At 43.3% G+C, this 19719-nt stretch overlaps 1 protein-coding gene across 11 annotated transcripts in view; it reads right to left on the bottom strand.

The window, feature by feature from the left end:
• DST (dystonin) overlaps positions 1–19719 on the bottom strand; it is a 441352-nt gene that overhangs the window by 350424 nt on the left and 71209 nt on the right. For 10 of the 11 annotated variants that reach the window (XM_058554117.1, XM_058554118.1, XM_058554104.1 and 7 more), the window contains one exon: positions 1883–2090. In XM_058554117.1, coding sequence (XP_058410100.1) covers positions 1883–2090 — 208 coding nt within the window. Of the gene's footprint in view, positions 1–1882; positions 2091–2251; positions 2778–19719 lie in introns of those variants that run through there. The other variant, XM_058554108.1, reaches the window with a different exon arrangement.

Genomic DNA, 19719 nt, shown 5'->3' with positions numbered 1-19719 from the left:
CCCTTGCACTCACACAGTCAACAGTCTACGAATACAAGCATCTGCTGGTCCTCCACATCCCATTAGAACCCCCAGTTCTTCCATTTCTTCCCCACCTACGGTGTACATTGATGATGACTACCATCAACCTCTCATGACGTCCTGCCTAGTAGAGTCTTTCCCAATTTATATAATCTCACCCCCCCCAACAAACATCTGCCCGGTCCTTCACTCTCACTTGGCTCTCATAACCCCTTCCTTCACTACCGAAAACAAAATGTCCATCTCTGCCATCACTATCAAAACTCTCAGGCCAGAAGCACCTTCTACCTTCCATAAAAATGCACAGAATACAGGTGTCTCGTCTGATGCCCCAGGCTTTCCACAAAGCCCCAAGAGCTTCTCACACGCCCTCCTGTCACCTGTCTTCCCTTTCTGCATGGCACTGTCTCCTCCTCTCCTTGTGCCTGAGACCTGCTTGGGGGTGAGGGGTGCTGGTTCTCAACAAGGCAAGGAGTCAGGCCTCAGTGACTAAACACTTTTTGGTACTCAAGGAGGGCGGTGAGAGCCAGGTCTGCCCCGGCTCCCCCGGGCGACCCCATTCACTCTCACTTGGCTCCCAAACAGTCTCCATCCTCGACCCTATGTCCTCCTCCCCTTGCCGCTCCACCTCTCCTCTTCAAAGGCCTGGGTGAGACCAGCCAGCATCTCACAACAGAAGCCAGAGGAAGCTCAAGGCTGTTGCCCCAGAAACCCAGACTAGAGAATGGCTGGCTAGGCGCTGTTTGTTTTTCCCGTAATCAGAAAATCCCACAGGGGGGACACTAGGGGGACTCTCAGCAGCCACAGTGGCTGGGATCTGGGCTAGTCCCCTCCAGCCCCCTCGGAGGAAGATAAAGTGCCAACTTTGCATTATAGTGGGAGGCAAAAGAAACTGAGGGGGAGGAGACCCCAGAGTTTGGTGGGGTGGGGGGGAGGCCTGATCTGCTGGTGGCAACTCGGAAACCAACTCAGAAAAACACCTGGCCTTTGGCCTTTGCAAGAGAGCCCTAAGGCCTTACTCCATCCTACCCCAATGACCATGTCTCAGAAAGAAAAAAATTACTAAGGGAATGGAGAACAACCAGCCCAAGAAGCACCCCTCCTGCACAGAACACATACACTCAAACCACACAGGCACTGCCAGGTTGGAGGATGGATTTCCACCTTGTTCTCAGTTTTCAGCCAGGTAAAACAAGCCATCACTTCTGGTTGGACTTTTATGGCCAGCGCAAGGGAACACCAGTAACACAGAACAGAGACATTGGCACCTCCCACATATTAATTACTCGGGAACGTAGAATGGCTAAACCTGAAAAGCACTAGGGCCAGAAAGCTGCTCTGGACACATGATGCTGGCAGAGATGCTACATTAAATAAAAGGAGTGGCATCCGAGTTGCTGGAATAGCCTCTGCAATCTTGGGTACCAAAACCCAGGAATCCACCCCAGTTCAATCTGCGTAGCTCAGTGCCCCGGGGCAAAAATGAAAATGAAGGCTGCTCTCTCGCAGCTTCTAGCAAATACAGGAGGAATCACTGGGGTTAATACTTTCAGATTGTCACGGTGGCTACTGCAAGTAAACAGGAAAGTTTAATGCAGATGTCTGTAAATATCTCCTTGCATTTCAAAGATATCGATTCATCCAACCAAAAGACAGGGCCAAACAGCTTAGTCACCAGCAGGCAGGGCAAATCACTCTCTCGAAAAATCGGGGCATAAAGTAAACACGGTCATCCTCCTCCCCCACCTTGAGCACAAATCTCTGCCCAGTGCCTCAGCTCCCAGATATGGCCCCCGGGGAGCAGCTGGGTGAATTTCCGCAACTCTTAACCGGGCTCCATCCCCTTGCCGGATGTTCTTACCTGCTATTCTAAGCACTGCCCTCTCCGCGGGGTCCAGCACCGAGCCCCCGTGAATCTTTCTTTTTGATCTCTCATGTTTAGGTAAATTCCAGGGTAAGGTGTCTCCCGGAGCTGGAGATGCTGAGCCAGATTTCTGGCTGAAATCATCCTCATCGGAAAAATCCGCAGAGGAAGACATGGAGCAGCGATAGGACGCGTTCCCGGAACTCTACAGAGGATGACACAGAAAAAAAGCATTAACAGCCAAACACTCACATAGGCTCATCGATTTCAACAGCCCCCCTCCCTGCCCCCAAACGGAGTCTGGCATCCTGCACCATCCTCAACGCTGAGGGGATACACAAACAAGAAATGAAACCCCGGGCTCACCATCTTTTCTTGGCCGCGTCTCTGACGGGAGAAACAATACTCAGGCAGTCCCAATACATGGAAGATTTGCCCAGAAGTGTGTGGCCTGCGGTCCGGCCACCAGCTCACAAATGACTGGCCCAACAATGAAGCCAGAATCAACAGCCTTCCTGTTACAAATCTATAGTATTTGGCTCCCCCATCAGGACAGGAGAGACATTTTCCATTACTAGACTGCTGGTTAATTCATTACTGCAACTAACTCAAAGTTTCAAAAACAAAGCACAAATGCAGGATGTTGAGTCCCCGTTCCTTCCCGTTTCAAGTCGCCTCACCACTGGAGTCTCCTTTCTGACCAGTTTTGAGCCCCTCGTCCTCTTTATTTAATTTTCTTCACGAGACCGAAGCAGGTTCCCAGAAAAGAGCTAGGAGGGAGGAAGGGCCGATTCTGAGAAGAGCCTTCTCTTAAGACTGGGAGAACACAAAAGGCTGTTTTCAAAAGCCTAAGGCAGCTCCAATAAACAAACATCTGAACTCAGCGTAGAGTTCTTGAGATAATTTAAACTTCGAGCAAACTAACAGCTGCCAATAATGGAAATGAGAATGATGCAGCGCAGACAGGAAACAGCCCTTCTCGGCTCCTGGTCATTACACAGTGAAATGAGAAACATGATGCTTTTACCAAAGCACTTTGCCTGAAGGGTTAGTCTTCCCTTCGCCCAGCAGGAGCAAATCTGCAGGGTCATATCTTGCGTAAAAGGGTTATAGCTTCCATACAGGGAAAAGGCACAAGATGTTATTCCTTCCTTCTTTATTGGGTTAAGTTAGTGATTATTTAGAGAGCCACCAGCTTACTATCAAAACAAGGATGCTGGCTCTCTGTGCTGTGAACAGGGTTATAAAGCAAATAAAGTATCAAAGGGAAATTTTCACTTTCCCTTCTAGAATTCCACTTTGCTGAGGCTCATGGTGAGGACACAAAACTGGTGTAACTCGAATTTCTAAAACGTAACTTGCAGCCACAGATTCCTAAGAAGCAAGCAGCAGGCAGGAATCAATGAGGCATGCTCCAATTGGAGCAAAAACACTGGACTGCTCACAAAAGCAGTGGCAACTGCAGTAAAAACAGGCTGTGTGAGCAACATCCCCAAACACTCGCCCAAGGCATGTGAAATAAGCTGTAAGTGAATCAAGACGATGACCTTACCTCTGTCTACATAGGCATGTGGCTACACCATCATTTTACAAGTACACGTAATATTTCCCGCAAAGTAAAGCACGTAAGATTTATCTGTAGCTCTGTTCTTTCCCAAAAAAAGCAGTCTTCTATTTTCTTTTACATGAAATTTCATCACCTTGGCTAATTTAATTTATTTATTTAGATTTCATATGTTTTCCTAGTGGCAATAATGTAGTAGGCAAACTTGAGGCAAATAAATAAACGGATTTTCTGTCTCGTAGCTAGAGTCCATAGAGAGTTGTGAGTGGCATTAAGTCAGTCACAGAATGCTATTATCAACCTAATTTATTTTCCATGCTTTTCTGAAAATTCATCTTGAGCTCCCTGAGGTTGTGTTGTCGGCTGGGTCCGTGAAAAAGGGTGACATTCTTAAAGATTTTCAAAAGGGTATTGGGTTTCTTTGGTGGCCTTCTGTCTTCCTTAAAATGGCTTCCTACCTGTCCTCACTTAAGGTCATCCTTTATCCGTGAGAGTCTATTTCTTGTTGTTGACTGCACTATTTCAGTGAATATAGTAATTTGATTGTTTATCTTTACAGACAGAGTTGGGGAATAACTGTTAAAGAACTGCTCCTTTCCAAAAACCACTGGTTATTGATTTCTGTAGAATAAATTTTTTTAATGGCCAGAGTCTCAGCTGATTGAACAGCACGATGTGATTTATGCCGTGACATAAACACCATTAATCACATGTAACCAGATGGGAACAGCTACTACCCCTGGACCCTAGGGTGTTGATGGGTGCAGCCTCTAATCTGGTGGTGTCATTGGTAAACAGATAAGAAAAAAAGGAAGAAACAATGATCAGCAACACTTCTTTCAGCAATATATCACAGGGAAATATAGAGACACACACAGACCGAGGGAAATCCTACAGATTTCTATATGCTAAAGTCTCTCCCAGGCTACATGAGTCAAGCGTTTTAACAATTAAAGTATTAGATTTTTTTTCACAATAATTTTCATAAACACTTCTAAAAATATAAAGTAAACTATATATAATTAGGCCCATTTGAACCTTGAAAATTGAAAATGGATTTAAATGAAGCTGCTCTAAAGTCAATCGATCCTAGAAAAATCTTATATTCTTTATTGATTTGAAATGACTTGCCAATTCATGTCACTATCTTGGGGGTTAGAGGGAAGGGTGTAAGAGCGCAGTTCTCTTTTCTGTTAGAAAAAGCAAATGTTCTCTGACCGAAGTCCAGGGCCCAACCTTTGATGTGGAGCTTGGAAGAGCAGACAGAGGAAGAAGGCTTGTGTGACCAAGTTCCTATCTCTTGTTCTACTCTTGCGGCCTAAGGTTTGATTCCTGTTAAAATACAAGTATCTGTGTCCATCAGTAGGAACTGGTTAAATAAATTACAGTATATTCATCCAATGGGCTAGTCTGCAGCAATTAAACGAAAATGTTATTGATCTACATTTAGCAAAGTGGAAAGAGTTTGTATAGAATGATTCCTTAAAAAAATGTGTGCATGTATGTGTATGTGTGTAGATGGACAGAGAGATGATCGACAAATAGGTAGACAGATGATAGGCAGATAGATAGATAACCATTTACCACAGAGATAGATAACTATTTATTAGTATATAAACAGTGGTTATCTCTGGGTGATGACTAATATTATGAATGGATTTTATTTTACTCCTTATAATGTTTTAATCTAAAATAAATACACAAAAAGATTACTAAAGAGAAAAAGATACTATGTCAGAGAAAATATCAAAGGCCCTAGGAAGAAACTATTGAAGCCAGTGCTTTTAACCATTTGGGGCTCATGGATACCCCTGAAAAGCTGATGAAATCTATGGAAACCTCTCTCCAGAACAAAGCAAGTAAGCAAATAGACCCAAACTTTGCATATTATTTTATGGGATTCACTGGCCCACTGACCTCAGGTTAAGACCCCAATTTACGCCATCATCTGTCATCACCATTTGGCACGCGTGTTGAGAATGAGAGAAAGAGGAAAGAGCTGTGGATTGTCTGGAAAGAGCGGAGAGTGTAATCAGGGCAGTAAAGACAAAGTTGGCCTGGGGTCAGAATATTTTTAATATTTGGCCTTTTCTTAATAAAAGACCATAAGCCTCCTCAGGACTGATGTTAAAGCTCTACAACCAAAAGAACACTAGGTTGTGAGAAACCAAAAAACCCTGTACTGTGTCTTATTACAACCTAGTTATTACAGCAGTTTTAACAATTGAATTAGATCACCAAAAGCTTTAAAATGACTTTCCTAATAGCCAGTTCATTCACATGGTATAAACAACCCAAATCTCCTAAAGCCAGGATAATTACATCATGCCACATTTTTAGAAGGGGAACTAAACAATAACTTCTCTAATTGAAACCCCGGTGGGGGATCTGAGATAAGTACAAGGGAACTGCCTACACTGGAAGCCGTCCCGCCTTAGCACCCTGATCTGTAGGAAAGTACCAGGACATTGTCTCTGCACCAGGCATTCTCTCAATGCAACGGAGAAACAAGGGCAGAGATAAGTGTTTGTCTCAGCCAGACTTTTAGGATCCTGGAGACTGGAAAGGTAACTTTCACAAACCTCTATACTTATGATTTATGCACATTTCTGTAAGTAGATTTCCAAAAGTTTACAAAAATTTTTTTTAAAAAGCACGTGAGGAAACAATTAGACAAATCCAGATTGTGGGGCATTCTACAAGATAATAATTGCACTCTTAAAAAGGTCAATGTCATGAAACATACACACCAAAAAAGCAGGGACTGTTCTATCTTTAAAAAGACGAAGCATAACAACAAATTCATAAACCTTGATTGGATTCTGGTTTGTTGTGTTTTGTTTTGTTTTGTTTTTTAAGCTAAAAAGACATCTTAGGGACAATTGGGAAAATCTGAACACGGATCATGGATTGTTTATTAGATGATACAGTTTGCCCTCTGCATCCGCCGTTCTGCATCAACCAACCGCCGCACATTCAACTAACCACTGACAGAAAGGCCTACGATGCTTGTACTGAACGTGTACAGATTTTTTTTTCTTGTTATTATTCCCTAAACAATACAGTATAACAACTATTTCTATAGCATTTACATTGTGTTACATTTACATTGTATTAGGTACTATAAGTAATCTAGATTTTGGTCCTGGAACCAATCCCCCAGAGATACCGAGGGATGACTGTATTAGGAAATTATTGTTAATTTTCTAAAGTGTGATAATGGTATTGAGGTTACGTAGGAAAGTGTCCTTAACCTAGGAGATGCTGGCTGAAGAAACTCATGATGTCTGCACTTATTTCAGTTGTTGCAATAATTCTCTGCAAAAACAGAGAATTAGTAAATGTGGCAATAGGTTAACAACAAGTATTCATTGTACCACTCTTTTTTTTTTTTAATAATTTTTTTTTTGATTTATTTATTTTTTCCCCCAAAGCCCCAGTAGATAGTTGTATGTCATAGCTGCACATCCTTCTAGTTGCTGTATGTGGGACATGGCCTCAGCGTGGCCGGAGAAGCGGTGCGTCCATGCGTGCCCGGGATCCGAACCCGGGCCGCCAGCAGCGGAGCACACGCACTTAACCGCTAAGCCACGGGGCCGGCCCCATTGTACCACTCTTAACTTTTCTGTAAATTTGAATATTTTCAAAATGAAGTGTTGGGGGAAACACATAGCAAGGCCTTTTTCGGTTTTTTTAAGTGTTCCTTAGTCTAGGCCTCTTCTCACAAGATCAAGATCCCCGGTTGCAAGTACACCGTGATAGCATTCATCTAAGTAATTTCTTGTAGCACGTCCTCATGTCCTCTTAGAGAAGCACCGAAACAGCAGCCCATGTCAATAAGACACCAGAGAGAGGGGGTCCGCTTGCCTCAGTCCTAAGCACACTTTTAGATGGAAGGATATAAAAGAAACTCCTCTGTTTTTCATCTAATACACAGTTTGGCAAACACAAAGTGGGTTCAATATCATATAATCTTTTATATTTCATATAAATAAAAAAAGACAACAAAATTTTGAAAAAGTGGAGCTCCAATTTTGTTTAAAATCCCTTGATTAGGTAAGTACAACCACCGACTTCTTACATGTTGTATAAAAATACATGGTATAGCCCAAGACTATCCTTATGTACTAGTTTTTTATTTGGAAATAAGTCAAAAAGCCAGAGCACATTATCTGATTTTAGAGATCCCACAGAAAGCCATCTCTACAACAAAGAGAGAGAGGAAAACAGTTAAGGAAAATGTAAGAAAGTATGTTTCAGTCCTTGAAGGCAAAATGAGTTATGGTAAACTTTGGGGACTGTGTACTTGTTTTAGTTTACATTTTTTTCAAAACTAGTTGAACAATACTCTCTCATCTAATAAATAGCTCTTAATTGGCCTCCCAACTGGAAACCACCTTTAAATAGTAAGAGGCAGGGCCCTCTGGGTTGGTGAGGCCTCAACTGGCTCTCACTCTCTCCTTTTAGGGGAGATTTGTGGGAGCTTAACCCAGAGAGGAGGAAGAGCCTGGGTGGAGCTAAAGAGGAAAGGGAGGTCAGAGGGAGGGGAAGTTGGAAGGTTCTTGGATCTGACTCAAGGGAGGAGGCTTTGGGCAAAGAGTTAAGGAAGCCAAAGGTTTCTTTCTAGGTGGAGAGGCCCAGCTCATCAGCCTGTGAAAGAAGACCACTGGATTCAGGACACAAACTCTTCCTAGGGAATAAAGATTGTGCATTGGTTAGAGTGTTCCGTGGTATTATATTTCTGGGGAATCTGAGCTCGCTGATGGGACACAGGAAGGAGGAAATTTTCAACATCATTTTCCTCTAGCTGTGTAAGAAGCTCTACAAGGTAAGCATCAAGACTCACTTCCAGGACGAGCATGGCTTCAGATTCTATGCAGTCTCGGCTTAGCACTAAGACATTCTGCAGGACTTCCTTCCTTTCAATTTAAGCAGCATGTTCTAACTATACACATCTTGTATTGAGTGTCTGTAAGCAGAGACTGGACTAAGCATTTTCACTCACTACCTTATTTAATGCTCACTGTAGCCCAACAGGAAAGCGATGCTCAGGGAGGTTAAGTACCTTGCCCACAGCCATTCTGACAACACAAGCTGGAGCCAGGATTTCCATCTGGGTCCTTTTGACCCTGAGGCCTGTGCTCTCCAACACGTGTTATTAAGAGCCCTGAAATGTGGTCCCAGGCACTGGGAGGAACACGTAACGTGCTCACAGCCCTCAAAGATCTTACCGTGTACTTATTTGGAGAGTTCAAAAGGATTACACTTGTCTGTGGTCAGTACTAGCCCCAGCACACAGAAATGACCAGGAGACACGTGTCAGTTCACAAGAAAGAAAAACCACCCAAAAATACACAGCTACTCAAAAGAGCAAAGGACCGCTTTGTGTGGTGTGAGCACCTTCCTACTCCAAGGGACCAAGCCCTCACAGAGTGGAACGTTGAATTTACTCTCTGGTCTCTTCCACGTCTAAGATTCTTTGGTCCTATGTGCCCTTGTACCTCCACAAACCCTCTCCCCAAATCGATTACAAATAAAAGAAAATCCATGTTAGTTATCAAAATACCAAATTTTTCTAAAATTATAAAAATCTTTCAAAAATAGCACAGACATCTTTTTTCTTTGAAGTCCAGCTTAATTGAATTGCATTAAAATTATAGAAATAGAGACATCAAGAACCAGTTTGCATTTGAGCATTTGCAAATAGTCTTTCCAAACTGAGAAAGGACATTTCAAATAATCTGCCTAAAAGAAAAGCAAACACAACTCTGAAAACAGTCCCACAAAACAGAAGCCCATTAGGAAGATAAACTCAAATACTGAAAACATCTCTTTAAATAGAGAATACCTAACCTTATATTTTAAATGGATGTTTATTTATATCAATCAATTAAAAATATGTCTTAAGCACCCCTAGGCTTCTGCCCTGGAGGAGCTTAACATCTAACTGGGAGACTGGAGAAGATAAAATAGCCAACTTATAATTAAATATTATCATCTTATCTTTATGTATTAAGCTGAAAAATATGTCTTCCAGTGGAATAATGTAAATATATACCTAAATTGTGGTTTATAGTATAAAGTCAATTAGGAGAGAGAGGCTGACTCAGGAAAAAGACTGGAGCATCTACAGTCCCTTCAGAAGCGAGGATGGAGATACAGGTGTTCCCCACCACCTTCACTCCTCCAAGAGTGTCCTACCCAAGACTGTCAACTGCTGACAGAGCCATCCTGTAGATGCACTGCGGTTGGCCTACCCATTTTTAAAAACTGATTAATGGCAAACACTAAAACTGGGAAATTTCATATGACAATTCAGATGTAGAACATTGAGTCCAATAGTAGTTTCCCCTTTTTAGAAAGGACATGTGCATTCCAGTCTGACAAAGTCCTTACCTGGCCTCCTTTATTCATTTATGATACCTGGTCCCTAGAGGCATATGAGTTTGGGACGCCTGGCATAAATTAAGGGATGGGTGACACTGTTGCCTTCAGAGAGTAAAGGAATGACAGATGGAAAAAAGTAGGGATAATGATAATCAATAAAAAGGGGATGACAGTTTAAAAAATAAGAAAACCGGAGAGGAGGGAACAAAACAAAAAGAAGAGGGCTACCAAAATATCTCAGTTGAATAGTAACAAACAGAAATAGGTGACACCATGTTCCTACTGACATCCAAGCACTGATCTCATTCTGCTCCATCTCCAAGAACCCTGGTTAATATTTCAAATGCCCAGGAAATGGAGCCAAACTCTACGACTCAGTAAATGCTGGCTCATGAACTCCATGTTTCTGGCTGGACCACCCACCCATCTCCACTGCTGCTGATTCCCGCTGTTTTTCGCTCCTGCCTCTACCCATAGTCAACCCTGCTTCCCACATGTTTCTCCTAACCTTGTCTAGGTCATGGAGGAGGCTTTGATGCCAAGTACTTCAGAGAACCAGGATATGGCTCTGACTTCACTCATGTGGGGCCCTAAGATATAAACACAGGATGTTTGCAGAGACCAAACTCCAACTACCATCTATGCTGTCTAGTCACAAAGCTAAAGATATGTGCATGTCATGCCAAAGACCGAATGTTGGGTAAAAGCTATATGACCTTGGGAAAACTTGGCCTCTCTGGGCTTTGGTTTTCTCCTCTAAGAAATGGGAAACATAATAGCACATAAGACATAGGGTTGTTGTGGAGAATAAGTCATACCTGAAAAGTGCTAAGAGCAATGCCCAACATGTAGAAAGCATTAAGTAAATTTTAGTATTAAGTGACGCTACCTATTCACACTCATGTGATCCATCCAGGGGGAGATGACTAACTCCAGTTGAGCCCATATGACTGTCACTCCAGGAAATTTGAAACAACAAACAGAGACATAGAGACTGGAAGTTACTGGAACTAGGTCACATTCATAGCAGCTCTCAGGAGATAAGGTCCAGGTAGTTCCCATATCTATCCTTCCCAAGCTTGGTTACTGAACCTTCAATTCTTTGAGATACCCTTTATCTTTCCAATACATTCCTCCTTTTTTTCTTTTAAATTCTGTTCTTTTTTGTCTTTATTTAAATTCACTGTCTCCATTGTTGGAGACAACAACAAAAATTAGACAAACACATTATATAAAAAAAGCAATTATATTCAATTCTTCCCTGTTGAAATATAAGCAGTTATGTCTTTATACCTTCATTTTCATTACCTGTCTTCATTAATGAGACTTCAGAAAATTGGTTTTGATAATAGCTTTTATATAGTTATTCTCTCACTTCAGTTACCACTTCAATTAAGTGGAAGAATTACTTTTTCATTAAAAAAAAAAAGCTTTTATTACTGTCCTGAAGCCAAGTTCCTGAAACTTTAGGTGCCTGGCACGTCCGGTTCCCCCTTCTGTGGAACACAGGGCTTGTTCCATGTGTGCTAAGTGAAAATAACCCTGCTACCATAAGCCATACCTGATTGGGACCAGGGGGCAGTACCTGGACACAAGGAGGTCCACTGCCTCTGAGCTGGCTTGGTGGAAAACTCTGCCCAATTGGGGTGCTTCATACCAGATGGTGGCAACCCAGCCCAATCACAGCCTCCTCTCTGGGGAATAAATGCTAACTGCATTCCAAATGCCCTTGACTAATATTTTGGTTTTCCCTAAGATGTGCTGTACATCCCAGTCTTAGAACACTTGAGATCCATCCAGAACAACTATGTGGCCCAAAGCCCCTACGTCGACACTAAGGGCTACCTCGGGTTTCATTTTGTCTTTGTAATAGATCTCTCTTTCAGAAGGTAATCTGGGCCTGCCCCTTCCTTGCTGCATCCCTATGGGAAGCTACGTGCCAGGGCAGGAAGCAGAAACAGCCGCCAAGCATACTTGGCTTTTACTTTCCACAAACCTAAATCTGTTGAGGCTGAGGTTATAGAAAAGGGAGAGGGCTCTGGAGAAAAAGACTTTCCCTAGCCTAAAAAGAGGCCCCCTTTGGCTAGAGGGAGCATCTGTGGATCCTAGAGCAGGAGACTTCTTGAATCCCAGAAGGAAACCCAGACAGAGATGGCTGCCTGGTATGTCCAGAGGGACAGATCGCATGGTTAACCTTGCCAAAGATCCCCGTGTCCTGAGAGTAACCCAGAGCAGCCTGAAGGGCCCTATGGGGCAGTCACGGGGGTGTGTCAGCATCACCTGGAGGTACAAATGCTCCCTCCTATTTGGGGACACTTCGGCATCTTATAAGAACCCAGAACCTTAACACAACTCCTGGGTGTAGGGAGTGGGAAGCACCAGGCCCAGCAAAGTGGGAGACTGGGAGTCAGAACCCAAGCTGAGATGGAAAAAAAAGAAAGTGATATATCTTACACCAGAGTTTCTAGACTAAGATTCCCACTCACTGTGTGGGCTGTGACTGTTTGTGTACTTCAGAAGCCCAGTTCTCAGGAGTGGAGCCCTGATGACAGTCTGTTGAATGCAGCCACTGCCATGGCAGCTTGGCTTCCGCAGCTGGGTCCCGGGTGAGCAGAGAGTCAGGGAGGAAGCTCTGCCAACTAGAGCTGGAAACGCCCTGAGCACTGTCTGTCTGTCTGTCTCTCTCTCTCACACACACACACACACAAACACACACACAGCCCACCAACAAGCTCACCACAGCAGCTACCTCCTCCTCCATCTCCTTCTTCCTCCAGCATCATTTCTCATTTTAAGGCTACTCTGAATTACTCCAGAACCAGAGAAGAAAGGAATGTACTTGCTTGCTTGCTTACTGCCGCCTTATTCCAAAATGAGTATTAAGACAACCAAGAAGGGGCCGGCCCAGTGGCGCAAGCAGTTAAGTGCGCGCGCTCCGTTGAGGCGGCCCGGGTTCACGGGTTCAGATCCCCGGCGCGCACCGACGCACCGCTTGTCAGGCCGTGCTGTGGCGGCGTCCCATATAAAGTGGAGGAAGATGGGCACGGATGTTAGCCCAGGGCCAGTCTCCCTCAGCAAAAAGAGGAGGATTGGCATGGATGTTAGCTCAGGGCTGGTCTTCCTCACAAAAAAAAAAAAAAAAGATAACTAAGAAGAAGACAATAAGGAGAGGGGAGAAGGATGTTGAGACCTACGAGTTACCTAAGCAGCACCCCAGAATGAGATGTGGGAAAAGCATACGGCGCTCAGAAAGCAGAAGGTGGAAGCGGCAGCAGATGGGGTGGGGGGGGCAGGCGGCAGACGGAGATCATCGAGGGCCTTGCGTGCAGTGCTGGAGCTGGAGCTGGGACTTGATGTTGTGGGAGCCAGGTTGTTGCTGAAGGGTTATAAGTAGCTTATGCTGATAGACGGTGACTCTGACAGCCATGGACAGAATGGACCAGAGAGGGGTCAACCTCAGACAAGACTAGTTGGTAGTTATTGTAATAGTCCAATAAATGATGACAGCTTGAACTAAATCTCAAATATTAGGGACAGGAAGGAGAGGATGAATGCGAGAAATATTTAGAGACTAGAAAACAAGAAGGCAAGAGGAAGGTTGGGCTGTGGCTGATAAGGTAAGAAGTTAAGGTAGTTGATCCAGGAGTGAGAAGAAGGCCGGAAGTCAGGCATCAGCATCAACGTTAACAGTGGTGAGCCAGAGAAGGGCAGTAGAAAAACGAGTGGGTCTCAGACAAGTCATACGAGGAGGCTCAAGATGTCCAGTCTCTCTGATAAGCCACCGAGTGCGTGGTGACTCAGGCTGGTTAAGGCAAAAGCCTGGCTAGTCACCAACGTCCAAGAGACCTGCATTTCCCTCCAACTCCCACCCTGGCCCCCTGCACGGCAGTGAGTGACTGCGGAGACCTGCCTGGAGAGAAGCTGCAGCCAGTCGGTGTCATGCAAGGGTGGCCTGAGAGGGTGGCATGCGGGACCAAAGCATCACTGAGCCACTCAGTTCTTCATCTGTCCTTTTTATCATACACAGATGGAACAAGAGTGCAGAAACCATCTCCTGCATTGTCCCCTTTCACACAGCAGTTGTACTAGAGAACACAATAGACATGCCATTTGCAAGTATTTCTTGTAACATTTTATGAGCCATGATATTATGCTCCTTAAACACACAAAAATAGCAATTGCATATTTTTATGACTTCTAATTGTCTATAACAAGCAAATAGGTAAACTCTTCCCACTGTGCTTATAAAGCAAATTCATTCACTCCTTCCCAGTGCCCAGTGCAGGCTCTCTTACGAGTTAAGACCCTGTGTTCTGGCTCTGCGGCCCCACCCTGTCCTCCCTAAGTCACACTGTACACTTAGGATTTGTGTGAATTCCAATCCCCTGACCTTCCTCCCCTGCCCAGCTGCACACTTGACCCTGAAATATTGCTTGAGGATTTTTTTCTCCTCCCTTTCTCAACTGGGGCTTTCCCAGCCAGTCTGAGAGATTCCTCCAACAGCAACATAAAACCTAGAAGAATTTTTTTGAAATGTATATCTGTGTCAGAAAACAATATGATGAATTCTATCCAAAACACATACACACACACACACACACACACACACACACACAGTATGGAATAAACGAATAGCTGTTCCCTTGTGCCCACTTCATTTCCTCCTTAACTGGTCCTGTGTAAGTACCGCTACACAGGAACCAGGTGGAAAGTTAGCAACTAAAGAATCCAGGTACCTTCAAAAATCCACTCAATGAAAATCATTGTTTATTGGTGTGATAGCTAATTTTAAGTGTCAACTTGGCTAGGCCATGGCACCCAGGTTTTGGCAAAACACCAGTCTAGATGTTGCTGTGAAGGTATTTTTTTGGATGTGATTTCGAGTAAAACAAATTACCCTCCACAGTGTGGGTGGGCCTCATCCAAGCAGTTGAAGGCCTTAAGAGTAAAGACTAAGATTTCTTGAAGAAGAAGGAATTTTCCTCAAGACGGCAACCCTACCTGAGTTTTCAGACTGATGCTCTGAGGAATTTGGACTCAAGACTATGACATTGGGGCCAGCCCGGTGGCACAGCAGTTAAGTTCGAGCATTCCGCTTCAGCAGCCTGGGGTTCGCCAGTTCAGATCCTGGGCGTGGACCTACTCACCACTCATCAAGCCATGCTGAGGCGGCATCCCATACAGAAGAGCTACAACTCTACAACTATGATATACAACTATGTACTGGGGCTTTGGGGAGAAAAAAGAAAAAAGAGGAGGATTGGCAACAGATGTTAGCGCAGGACCAATCTTCCTCAAAACAAAAAAAACCTGCAACATCAACTCTTAACTGAATTTCTAGCCTGCCGACCTGCCCTACAGATTTTGCATTTGCCAGCCCCACAATCACATGAGCCAATTCCTTAACATAAATGTGTGTGTGTGCATGTATCCCACTAGTTCTGTTTCTCTGGAAAACCCTAATACAATTGGCTACAACATTGCTTTATAAAAGTTTTATGACTCACCTTTACTACATCAGGGAAGTAGACACATCTGCTATAATGCACATTTTACAATTTTAACTATTAAAACTATTTTAACTGTTTAGACTGCTGGAGTTTTATAGGCTGAGTTAGGAGGCCACAGAGCTTCCTCCAGCTCCATTCCTCACCACCCACACTACCATAAGAAAGTCATAGAACCTCTATGACTTGCCCATATTCAAAATGTGGACAATCACACCTACTTGATTGGATGTTAGACAGTATTAAGATGAGATAATGTGTGTAAAACATCTAATATGATGCCTGCCTAGCACATAATACTCAATACATTTTTATAGCATTTCATTCTAAGATGAAAAGATAAAATGAACATGATGTAACGTATGCAGAAATAGAAGTATAATGATGTACACCTGAAATTTATATAATGTTATAAACCAATGTTACCACAATAAAAAAAAAAGGTAAAATGAAAACCAGGTAAAAAGTACTTAGATTTTAGTTATATTACCAAAAAGTCCACTAGTTAGAGGGCTTTAAAAAATTTTTTCACCTTCACATCACTTGCACACTGATGCCTAAAATTCCAATAATAAAAATTCATTTTTTTCACTTTAAAGCTCTTTATTTCTAACCAAGCTTCTCACAGATAGAAAACATTACATGATATCAGTCATTTATAGTTTAGCATGAATAACGGCATCACACTACATCCTGACAAAATGTTCTAACAAAAGGAAGAGGGAGCACTGAGGCTCCTAGAAGTAAAGCAAGATAAACTTTGCCTCCCTCACAATTCTTCCTGGACTAGTTCTGACTATCACACAGTGGAGATGCAAGGAGCCAAATGAATCTCTGCACTAACAGAAACACAGCCTGGCCCTAAATCACAACACTAATCAAGAGAAATACTGCCTGGTGAGCATGCTTTAATTTAAATGTGACAATCCACTCCTGTTCCCCTAGTTCACAGTAGAGGCTCATGGTGACCGCTCTGGTGAGTCATCCAGACAGATGGCCTTATCTTCTCACCTGCCTTCCTGATTCTCCTGGGAGAACATAATCTTTCATGTGATCTGATGGAGTCAGAAGATCTGCTCCGAAAACTGGTGCCACAGTGTCTGAAATCCTCCCATTAGAGATGCACTCCAGCCTTCCCCTCCCCATGACAGGCTTGTAAAACGCACATACTCACAGGAGGGATAATAAAAGATATGAAGGCATCCTAAGCTATCTCTAACTGATCAGGCAATTTGCTCCAAAAAAGGATGGTGTAGATCACCTGAAAGGAATCGAAACCAAGCGGAAAAAAGGCAGACAGGTGAAGCAGAGTAAAATTGTCCACAATTTTCTGAATTCTTTGTCTTACCATAATTAAGTGGGAGGCCCACACATCAGGGCTTCAATTCCCAGTTCTGCCACTTCAGCTGCGTGGCCTTGGTGTAAGCGTTAAGTCACAGCTTCTGTGAACCTAGGATTCCTCGTCTACAAATGGGAACAGTACCCACCTCTGGGAGTTGCTCAGTAAGAATCATATATTCAAGGCACTTGGGACTAAATCTAGCCTAAAGACGACACCCTCAATGGCAGCTGTCCTTTTAAGTCTGTGCCAAAATGTCAATGTTGATTTCCTGTAGTCATAGCTGTGTGGCCCTAGGTAAATTTATAAGTCACTGGGCGCTTTTTAGTCCCATCATCTGCTGCACAGAGATAATTTAATTCAACTGGATTACTGAAATGATTAGAAGTGATAAACATCAAGTGCAGAGTAGGCACTGAATAAATGAGAGCTCTGCTGCTCTTATTCTCAGTCACCTTCGCTCCTTGTCCGTCCACAGTCCATTCTCCAGACAGAAGCCGGAGAGAGTCTTTAAAAGCACAAGTCAGAGTATACCAGGCCTGTGCTCAGAATCCTCCAGCAACTTCCCACTTCCCTCAGGGTAAAACCGACAGCCTGCACCATGGCCTGCAAGGCCTCAAGATCTGTCTTTAGATTTCTGCTCACATGTCACCTTTTTAAAGAAAGTTCTTCCCGAACAACCTTATATAACGTTACCCTCCCTCTCCGCCATCACACTACACCCCGGAACCTGCTTCAACTTTCCCCACAGCCCTTATCACCACTGACATGTTATACATTTACTTGTTACTCTGTGCCTCGTCTGTCTCCCCCACTGGAAAATAGGCTGCGGGAATACAGGGATGTTGTTTTGTTCGTGGTTGTCTCCCCATTTCCGACCACAGCGACAAACCCACAGCCAAGCGCTCAGTAAATATTTGTGGAATGGAAAAATGAACAGTGAGTGAATTTTGCCAAAGCCTCTGTACTGCCTAACGCACAGTAAGTACTCAGTAAACACGGATTTCCTGCAATAAATATTAGTTCCTTCTTACTTACCCTCTTTCTCCCCACAATCTCTGCCTGTCATACTTGCCCTGAAGCTGGTCTTGGTAAAAGAGCCTTAAAGCATAACATCGTCTCACAACCCAGAGTAAAACTTTCCTAACCAGACACCAGAAATGAAACTGTTCTCAGCCAGCTAACTGGGGCGACAACAGAGGACTGAAGTTAGACGGGGCCCTGCCTCCTGGCCTGGCTTCACCACTTACAAGCTGTGCAACTGTGGACGAGCTTCAGTTCTCTAACCTATGAAGAAAATCTACTTCCCAGGGTTGCTGTTAGGATGAAGTGAGCTCATGCCCACTGCCCCGCACAGTGCTGGCTCACAGGAAGCCCTCAAACGCCAGCTCCCGTTATTATCATTAACCAGCAGCAATAAAAATACTGTTGATGGGAAACGTCTGTGTGTCTTTATAACTTCTTTTCTTGTACAGTTTCACTTATTTACGGTTATCTGTGGAGCTACAGAGAGCCCACGATGTTCCAGAACAGTTTTTAATGGGATTAAAAAAGAGGAAATAATGATAGTTATTTGCTTATAAAAAGCAGCGTTCTTCTCATTTCAGAAGCAGCTATTTTTCACTTCCCTAGTATCCTGAAATGTCTACATCTCAGACTTCCTGATTCTTTTGCTCTAATAAAGAGATAAGTTTGCCTGGAGTCATGGTGATTACACGTATTCTAGAAACAAACTTAAGAAGTCTGTGTTGACTGCTTAATACTCCCATAAATTCCAAAGATTATTATATAAATATTTTTTAAATGTGAAATGTCTGGGTTTTCTAAATTAAGTTTAAATGTGGGGGAGTCAGTTTATTTTACAAAACATATCAATATTTTTTTTTAATTTATAAATACAAAAAATTTGAAATGGTTGTTAAACATGCCATATGAGCAGGGAAACAATACAGCACAGAACCAAGTGTGTTCAACTAGAAGGTCCTGTTTCCAGTTGTGACTCTGAAAGTAACAGTATATACGGTGTTTGGCATCTCAGGTCACTTTTCTTTCTTTCTTTTTTTTTTTTTTTTGAGGAAGATCAGCCCTGAGCTAACATTCATGCCAATCTTCCCCTTTTTGCTGAGGAAGACTGGCCCTGGGCTAACATCTCTGCCCATCTTCCTCCACTTTATGCGGGACGCCGCCACAGCATGGCCTGACAAGCGGTGCGTCGGTGCGAACCCGGGATCCGAACCCGGGCCGCCAGCAGCGGAGCGCGCACACTTAACCGCTACACCGCAGGGCCGGCCCCTCAGGTCACTTTTCTAGGCCTCATTTCCTCAAAGTGACAACCCAGGCTAGATGATTTTTGAGGTTCCTAAATTATCAACCAGTCCATCATCTCTGAAGTTCTTTTGAAGCCCAAATTCCAATATCTTTAATGTTTTGTCTTCAAACTTACACAGAGCCTGTTTATATATTTATCCTGAACTAAGTTTAACAGCTAATGAATCAGAGATCTCATGTACTAAGAATCACACATAAGAAAGAAAATAGAAAATATCCTCTCTTAATCCCATAACTCATCCTCCCCTTTAAAAAAAAGTGTATTTTGGACTAAGATATTTTTTTAGAAAGCTGTTAATTACCAAAAACAATAAAGAAAAATGAATAAATAAAATAACTTGACAACCACAATTGCTATTTCATCATTTATCTGGATTTTTTCTCATAAAAATATTACATCGGGGCTGGCCCAGTGGTATAGTGGTTAAGTTCATGTGCTCCACTTCGGTGGCCCAGGGTTCGCTGGTTCGGATCCAGGGACGGACCTATGCACTGCTTATCAAGCCATGCTGTGGCAGGCGTCCCACATATAAAGTAGAGGAAGATGGGCACAGATGTTAGCCCAGGGCCAATCTTCCTCAGCAAAAAGAGGAGGATTGGCAACAGATGTTAGCTCAGGGCTAATCTCCCTCACCAAAAAAAAAAAATAAAAAATATTACATCAATATTTTCTCTATTTGAGGTTTTATGTTCAACTCCAAATTCTAAC

The sequence above is a fragment of the Diceros bicornis genome, chromosome 14, assembly GCF_020826845.1.
Source record: "Diceros bicornis minor isolate mBicDic1 chromosome 14, mDicBic1.mat.cur, whole genome shotgun sequence".
In the NCBI taxonomy this organism is placed as follows: domain Eukaryota; kingdom Metazoa; phylum Chordata; class Mammalia; order Perissodactyla; family Rhinocerotidae; genus Diceros; species Diceros bicornis.
Note: the sequence above shows the minus strand (reverse complement) of the source record. Positions and strands in the feature narration are given on the sequence as shown.